The 9,133-nt window shown below is 35.0% G+C and overlaps 1 protein-coding gene and 1 long non-coding RNA gene across 2 annotated transcripts; one reads left to right on the top strand and one right to left on the bottom strand.

Moving 5' to 3' along the window:
- Positions 1 to 425: 425 nt before the first annotated feature.
- On the top strand, positions 426 to 1,313 carry LOC140450515 (uncharacterized). The gene has a single exon (XM_072544170.1). It carries the CDS (start codon positions 426 to 428, stop codon positions 1,311 to 1,313), a length of 888 nt encoding a protein of 295 aa, XP_072400271.1.
- Positions 1,314 to 5,694: 4,381 nt separating this feature from the next.
- On the bottom strand, positions 5,695 to 9,131 carry LOC140449782 (uncharacterized). Its single transcript, XR_011951881.1, has 3 exons — positions 8,684 to 9,131; positions 8,117 to 8,259; positions 5,695 to 7,435 (listed from the first exon to the last, which is right to left on the bottom strand). It is a non-coding gene; the product is annotated as an uncharacterized lncRNA (long non-coding RNA).
- Positions 9,132 to 9,133: the final 2 nt, after the last annotated feature.

The raw sequence follows: 9,133 nt of genomic DNA, 5'->3' as shown, positions 1-9,133 counted from the left end.
GACGAGCATGGGGAACGTCTTGAGTCCAAGAGGATCCTTAATAGACTAAGGATAAGTAACCATGGGCTCAGGACACATCTATGGACAGTCTGGGGTAGTAAACCTTTAGAGAAAGGGGTGTTATGGACCTTCTCGATGGATTCTGAATCTCGAGAAGAACTCCAGAAATTAAAAATGTCACCCTTTTTCGGAGTAGGACGGTTAACGTTCCGACCCAAAGAAGGGAAGACAAAAACACGGAATGAAAAGCCAGTAGCAACTCGCTCCAGTGAAACAGGGGAGACCTCCCTACATATGGAGGTTCAGGACGAGGAACAACCTTCTTCGGGTGGAGCTGACACACCCATAAGGACTAATGTCCAAGAGTGTGTCGGACCCACGGAAGAAGGAATGTCCACAGATCCAGAACCGGCCATCTCTTCGCAATGAAGAGAGAAATAAGGCTCCTGCAGGCCAATCTTCAACATGCAAAAGCCGCATCGGCAACGCTAGTTAGAAGATTGGAACAAGAAGGCATTGATGTGGCCCTCCTGCAGGAGCCTTGGAGGATAGGTGAGAAGATTTCTGGCCTATCAACCAAACAAGGTAAGGTTTTATACACACCCAAAGCTGTAAGGCCAAGGTCGTGTATAATTCACAGTAATAGAGTAGATTGTACATTAATCCCGGTGCTCTGCACTGATGATATTGTTACAGCTGTTCTAACTATAACCACGGAAGTAGGAGAGAAGAAACTGGTGGTGTGTTCAGCCTACTTTCCAGGTGATGAGGCTCTGTGTCCACCAAGCATTATAAGCGACATAGTTGCATATTGTCTAGGAAAAGGATTACAGCTCATTATAGGATGTGATGCCAACGCACATCACACCGTGTGGGGAAGCACAAACATTAATGCAAGGGGTGAGTATATTTTGAATTTCATCTTATCTGAAGGTTTGGTTATATCCAATATAGGAAACAAGCCAACTTTTGTCACTAAGGCACGCAAAGAAGTGTTAGATTTAACACTCTGCACGAGCAGGATAAGTGATATAATAACAAATTGGGTTGTGTCTGACGAACCCTCATGTTCGGATCACAGACATATACGATTTAACCTTGATATTTTTCCATCGGAAATTAAATACAGGAATCCTAGAGATACAAACTGGGTAGGATATAGGGAGTCCCTCAGTAAAAATCTCGAGGAATGTACGATTTCGTTTAAAAGCCCAGAGGTTATAGACTCGGCGGCAGAAACGATAAGCGAAGCTATTATGGCGGCTTACCAGGAAAATTGTCCAGAAAAAAACAAGGAAAAGTACGGGCAGTAATACAGTCTGGTGGAACAACGGCTTAAGGAAGATGAGATCGGAAGTCCAAAGCCTATTTAATAAAGCCAAAAGTAACCAAGATTGGGATGCCTACAGGTATAAGCTAACGCTATACAATAAAGAAATTCGGAAAGCCAAAAGGAATTCATGGAGAGAGTTTTGCGAGAAGATTACAGATATCCCGGCATGTTCTCGAATTCAAAAAGTCCTGGCAAAGGATGGTGCTACAACCAAAGAAGTAGGTTTCCTAAAGAAAGCTAATGGCAAATTTACGGACACCAAAGAGGAAAGTCTTAGAGAACTAATGAACACGCACTTTCCGGGCTCAACAATTCTGGATTATGCAGATAGGCAAACCAACATAGACCAAAGGCTCACTAGACCAAGGTCTACAGATTGGAAAATAGCCACAGCAGTCACAAGACCAAACAGAATTAGATGGGCTATAAATAAGTTTCGGCCATATAAGTCTCCAGGGACAGATGGCATATATCCAATACTGTTGCATATGGGATTAGAGGTATTGATACCACACCTATGCAAGCTCCTCAAAGCCACTTTAGCATGGGGCATCGTACCGGAAATATGCCAAAAGGTCAAAGTCATATACTTGCCTAAGGTAGGTAAAGTATCAGACCTAACACCAAAGTCATATAGACCGATAAGCCTATCTTCTTTTCTATTAAAAACGCTGGAAAGGCTTCTTGATAGGTACATCAGAGACGAAGTGCTAAAAGATAATCCTCTAAGCAATCGTCGATATGCATACCATCCTGGTAAATCTACGGACTCCGCGCTGGATGATCTAAATAGGCTTATCTCAAAGTCAATGGAAGACAAAGAGATAGCAATGGCCGCTTTTTTAGATATAGAAGGGGCATTTAATAATGTTACCACCAGCTCTTTGATAGGGGCTATCAGTAGACGAGGCGCACCTACGGTAATATGCAGATGGATAAGGGCATCCCTGGAGAATGGGACAGTAATGTCCACTCTGGGTAAAGCAACCATCAAAGCAAAAGTAGGTGGAGGCTGTCCACAAGGAGGAGTTCTGTCCCCTCTACTTTGGGCAACCTTGGTAGATGATCTCAGAAATCTGTCCACAGAAGGCTTTTATTGTCTAGGATATGCTGACGATATAGCAGTCGTTGTCAGGGGCAGGTTTGCTCAGGTAGTTTCTGAGAGAATACAAGCAGCCCTAAATATAGTTGACGACTGGTGTAAACAAGAGAGACTGATAGTCAATGCTCAGAAAACACAAATTGTCAACTTCACCAAAAAAACAGCACTACAAGGCCTAAAACCACCGGTGCTCGGAAGAACAGAGATTTCATTTGCCAAAGAAACAAAATACCTTGCGGTATATTTTGATCATAGGCTTACATGGAATACTCACATTCTAAAAACCACACAGAAAGCTACTATGTCCTTGGGCAGATGTAGAAAAATGTGCGGTAAGAATTGGGACTTAACCCCAAAATGACTCTATGGTTATATACAAGGGTTATTAGACCCATGATAACCTATGGCTCGGTGACGTGGTGGACAAAGACGCAGCAAGTGGGAGCAATAAGGCTGCTAGGTAATACACAAAGGCTAGCATGCTTGTGTATTACGGGGGCCTTAAAAACAACTCCTACTGCATCGCTGGAAGTCCTGTTGAATCTACCACCACTTCATATCTTTATACAGGGCGAAGCCAGATCCGTGATCCACAGATTAATCCATAGTCAGCGACATATAAGCCAGATGCATGGTACTGACCACAGAAAGCTAATCGAGGAGCTAAAAGCCGATATTGTGATGGGGAAACCTATCGATGCAACAGTTACGAGATATAGCTTTAACAATAAGTTCACAATTAAGATACCAGGCAGGGAAGACTGGAATAAAGGTGTACCCATACAAGCTGCTGCTACCTGGTACACGGATGGCTCAAAAACATCGGAGGGTGTGGGAGCCGGCATAGTAGGGACAAATCAAGGGATAGATTTCCCGGTAAGTCTATCTAGGGATGTGACAGTTTTCCAGGCGGAAATAACTGCAATCCATCACTGCGTGGAAGAAATAGAAAGGCAGGAAAGAAAGTTCTGTTCAGTTGCTATCTTCACAGATAGTCAGGCAGCGCTTAAGGCACTCAATTCTGTAGAGGTCAATTATAAGCTAGTATGGGATTGCGTGTGTGCCCTAAATAAACTAGGAGACCGTAGCAAGGTTACGGTAGCCTGGGTACCGGGGCACGAGGGTCATAAGGGCAATGAAAAAGCAGATGAAATGGCCAAACAAGGCTCATCATTGCCATTCATTGGACCGGAACCCTTCTGCGGAGTTGCTAAATCAGTAACAAGAACGGCTACAAGGAAGTGGGTAGCTCGCAAATCTCTGGAATGGTGGAGGAATTCACCAGGACAAAGACAGGCGAAACAGTTCATTACAGAACATTCGCCAAAATTTACGGCAGACCTAATAAGCAAAGACAGGAAAACAGTCAAGGTCATAGTAGGTCTTCTAACAGGGCACTGTAAGCTGAATAGGCACTTGAAGCTGATGGGATTATCAGATGATGACCTGTGCAGATTCTGTCACCTCGAAGAAGAAACAGCAGAGCACATTTTATGTCAGTGTGACAGTCTTTCAAATGTGCGGTTCTTTGCATTAGGAGAAGAAAATCCACCGGCAAATAGCTACATGGAAGGTACAGTCTCGAAGCTACTAGACTTTATAAAAAGGGTCAGGCTAGAGAATGTTATCTAGGACTAGAGGACCACAATAGATCTGAAAAGGTCGCAGTGGAATAGGCCGAAAGGCCACCTCTCTTAATCTAATCTAATCTAACCACAAACAGTTAGGACACTCGGAGTCGGCGCCTTTGAAGTATAAAAGTATCCAGACGCCATATTGAAAACAGACCAAATCAGTTACGGACTGGCACAAGTGGTTAGAACAGAGACGTGTTTATATTATTTTAAAGTTAGTAAACAAGTTAATTTGAATTAATTACAATCGACAATATATTGTTTTAATTTTAATCCTCAGCTCGTATCGTTATTTTATAAACACACAACTGGTATCGTGGGGTGTGTAAATACTCCAAAATTAAAGTGACCAGCATTTATCTTTGCATTGAAAAAAAGAAGACATATCTCATACAATATTTATTATTAATTAAAAAATACAAAAGTTAAATATTATTATTAAAAATGTTTTATTTATTTTATATAAAAATAAAACTTTTATACCATAACCAAATAAGAAACTGAAAAACTTCTATTCCTACTAAAGTAAAAAACAACTCTTACAATTATTTGGGAGGCAATTTTTTTGTGTAAACTAACTTAAATAGACTTACTTTTAACTAACTTTAACAATAATTTAACAAAAGTAAACTTACAAAAAATTTTAACAAGTAAAAATGATATCGGAAAAATTAAGAGGGAGTGATGAATACGTATTATATCTTAATTTCTAAAACAATCTTAACAAAAGTTTCGGGTGACACTATGTTCCTTACAACTTGCTCTCTTACAGTCATCACATGATTTCACTTTTCTGTCTTTATGTTTCGGACATCTTGTCTTAGCAGGTTGTCGATTTGGAAGTTCCTCAGTTGGGTTTCATGAATTCTTGTCTTGACCTGTTCCAAGAATTTTTATGATTGTGGTTTTTAAATCATTAGAGAGCTGTTTCATATCTGTTCTTCTTTTCAGATGTTCATTCAAAAGACTTTTACCGAGTAATATCGTAAAATGTTTTTGAGACAAAGAACATTGACTATTTGCGCTTTTATAAAGAACATGCATTTTTTCTTGTTATATCTGAAATTACATAAAAGACAGCCAGAGGCCATCTTTTTTATTATAAGTTTTTTACCTGCCTTTTTAAATTGCATTCACTACAGTTTCTAGTAGAATAGTTGTGAATTTAAAATTTTTTTAGTAGCAATGGTACTTATTTGTTTTTAAAGTATTTCGTACAGTTCTAGCAGTGATACCAGTTTCTGTTGAAATTAGGGTGTTGTTACAAGGAAAATTGATTTCAGTTAGACTACTTACGGCAGTTGCACGCTGTTCCTGTTCTTGATTAATTGCACGAGCTGGTTAATTTATCTCTATCACTATCCGTGCATGTTCTACAATTATTTTTTCACAATCAGTTTTTTCAAATTTAAAAATAATGTTGTGAATTGCAGATTTTGATGGTACAGGGCCTTCGAATGAAAACGTACCGATTATATCGTTGGCACTACTTCCAGAATAATATCATTTAATAATTTGAATTTTATGTTCAGTTGTAAAGGTTACCATTTTCCTAAGTGGAAATATCAATTGCATTATTTTTTTTTGCGAATAAAACCAGAATTATTATTTATATATTTATTTATTAACGGGATGACCCCATTTTTTACAAAATAATTAACAACGTAAAATATCCTAACCATAACACAAATACTAAAACTAAATAATTATTAAATATTGTTAAACAATTATTAAATTACATAAATTAAATTTTCCTGGGAATCGTTTTAAAATGAAATAAATAACCCCAAGTTCTTATAAAAATTATATGAAAACTCCCAAGTTGAAGGTCACTCATCTTCGATCCCTAATGTACTCAGTCAAACAGTGCTTGAATCTTACAGATTTTATACCCAGCAGATCCGACACCCTGATAGGGTAAAAGGAAGGGGAGAAAGAAAGAAATATCCAGCAGATCATAAGATTGACTAAAGTCATTTCCCAGTATCTGAATTCTGATATGGGAATTTGGCATAGTTAGTGTGATAGTGTTTTATAGAGAACAAAGACATGTCTTTAAGAATTCTAGTGCTACATCTAAAGTTGATAGGACCTAATAAATCAGAACAGTCAGTTGTATGATTAAGTAGTTTATAGAGAAAGACTAGATCGCATTTTAGTTCTATAGTTTTCTAAGAAACTGATATTTAGCCTTGACCTTAGTTCAACCAAAGACAAGTTCTTTAAGTTTAATCTATAAGCACAAATCCGGAAAAACTTATTTTGAATTTTTTCGATGGTGTAAATATGGTTAACATAGTATGGTGACCATTCTCTAGAAGCATAAGACAGGATGCCACAAATAAAAGTAAGATATAAAATTCTATATGTGGGTACCGAAATATCTCGAGAATTTCTTGTGATAAAATCTAGATTTATTGTGATTTCATTACTAATGAAAAAGTAGACGTATATTTGACGTTTCCCTTATCAAAACTGAATGTCACTTTAACAAAACTACAATTCAATTCTAATGGGTGTTAAAAACAAGCTCGTATGTCGGTACTAGTTTCATACTATATTCGGCTTCTCTTTGCTAGTAGAACAACCTGATACTGTTCTTTTCGCACTAATTATGCGTGCTATATACAGTTTTCAGATTACCACAACTGTATAGTATTTTTTTGCTACTAACATTTATATATTAGCTTATTCTTAATGTAAGCTTAATTTATTCTAAACAAAAAAATTGAAAAACAAACAATTATAAAAAAACTATTATTTGTAATATTTGGAACATGAACATGTATTTAACCAGACTTGGAACATGGAAATTTGGTTAAAATTATAATTAATTGGGCAATTGTTACAAACCATTATGTATTTCTGCATTTCCTGTAACAGAGTTTTCTGAGGGAATATTTACTTCACTATTGTGAACAGTGTCAGCAAAAGAAGTTAAAGGCATTGTAATACTTTTATTAGAAGTAAATCAACAAATCAAAACAACTACATGGCACTATACTAACACTTATTTTGCATTATTTACCTAGGTAAAAAAGTAAATACTGTTTACCTACAGAGAGAAAATTTACTTCTTGTAGTAATTAAATAAATAATAGTAATTTTTCATGTTAGTAGTAAACAAATCTATTTATTGATCCAAACGATTAATTTATTTTTTATAGATTTATTTGAAATATTTTATAACTTGATTCTCAAGTTCATTTATTTTTTGGGACAAACGATAATTTTCATTTCTCAATTCCTTTACTTTTGATCTGAGAACTTCCTTCCTTGGAGTATGGGAAGATAGAAGTAAAGGTGTTTGAGTGCTCAATGTTGGAGAAAATTCTGACAGTGGTGAAGTTGATTTATCTACATTATCTGTAAACAGAAAAAAATGTATTATACATAAGTCAATACTCTTGTAATAATAGAAAAAAGTCCAATTTAGAAATGTTATAATGTATTGTATATTTCTTTTGGAAAAAGAGTGCTAATTCTATCACTTGTTATGAATGAATTCTCTGAATGTTTACTACTAGTATTAAAATTCATATAACTTTTAACAACTTTTATTTTTAACTGTTTTTTAAAAATAGGATTATACATAGAGTGGATCAAACAGACTAAATAACCAGGTATAACCTGTAGAGCATTCTTAACTTTGATATATAATAACATAAGGAACACTATTTAAAATTGAAACATAGATTTCAATAGTTTAGAAACCTCCTTTTAATTTTAATACCGTTTTGCACTTGATGTCTTATAATGAAACATTAATATCTGATATTAAAAATAAATATCTTTTTGGGATAACCAACATATTTAAAACTTCACTGTCCAATGAATCACATATGATTCAAATAGCATGGTTATATGCTAAATGGATTATATATAATCCATTCATGATTCAAATGTGATTCAAGAGTAGGTCATGATATTTAATATTAAAATAACATTGGACTTGGAGACTCTTCATAGCTATTACCATTTGGACAGTGAAGTTTTAAAAATAATAGATAAGTATTTACCAAAAAACACTAATAGAAAATGACTTACCTAAAAGTGAATATGAATTTTATGAATAATTTAAGAAACAATTGTCATCAAAATGTAGATGAAAAAGTTGATAACTTTTATGAAAATCTGGAAGCTTTACATATAAATCCTCCCATCCAGCAGCTCGTGCCCAGGTTTCTGCCCTGAAACAAATATATTTTACGAATTTGAAAATTATTGAAAATTGACTAGATAAAATGAATAAAAAAATATTACTACGCGAAAACTTTATCATTATAGATTACAAAATTTAGCAAATTTGAGTTTTATAAACTTTCATAACAAAATAGAAATATCATTTCTATATAATATATATATATATATATATATATATATATATATATATATATATATATATATATATATATATATATATATATATATATATATATATATATATATATATATATATATATTATATATACAAAAGTAAGTACACAAATATTATTTTAATAGTTGTAGAGGTACAGCAAAAAGTAGGGGTCTTCAAAAATGAACCTGTCTTAAATCATTTAAACTTGTAATTTACGTTTATTAGTTACGGATATTGACAAAAGAAATACATACCTTTGAGGATCCTTGGGAAAAGTAAAAAACGTACCTCCCGTCTTCGAACGTGAATTTTTGCAAGTGTTCACAGCACAATGGTCTCCAGGCATAATGAAATTACAAATATCTCTTGGAAACCACAAAACTAATATTTACCTACGTATATAATATACGAAGTTGAAATTTGATAATACAATTTAGTTCTAAAAAGAATTATTTTTAGACTTAATTAAACGAAAAATAAAGCGACACAGAAATAAACAAACAAATCACGACAGATGACTACACGTCACATTAATTCCAGTTGGATGTCACAAGATTTCGGTCTGTTTTCAATATGGCGATATGGCCTGCGCTAAATGATGCGCGTACTTTTTCCCGCCTGTCAAGTGTCCATACTATTTCTTTTTTTTTATTCTTTCTTTTTTTATATATACTATGCTAGTAGGAAGCAGAAGTACGAAATGA

The sequence above is a fragment of the Diabrotica undecimpunctata genome, chromosome 9 (genome assembly GCF_040954645.1).
Source record: "Diabrotica undecimpunctata isolate CICGRU chromosome 9, icDiaUnde3, whole genome shotgun sequence".
In the NCBI taxonomy this organism is placed as follows: domain Eukaryota; kingdom Metazoa; phylum Arthropoda; class Insecta; order Coleoptera; family Chrysomelidae; genus Diabrotica; species Diabrotica undecimpunctata.
Note: the sequence above shows the minus strand (reverse complement) of the source record. Positions and strands in the feature narration are given on the sequence as shown.

What these genes read in the sequence shown, in the direction of transcription:
- LOC140450515 (XM_072544170.1), top strand. Translation starts at nt 426, where the DNA reads ATGAAGAGAGAAATAAGGCTCCTGCAGGCCAATCTTCAACATGCAAAA.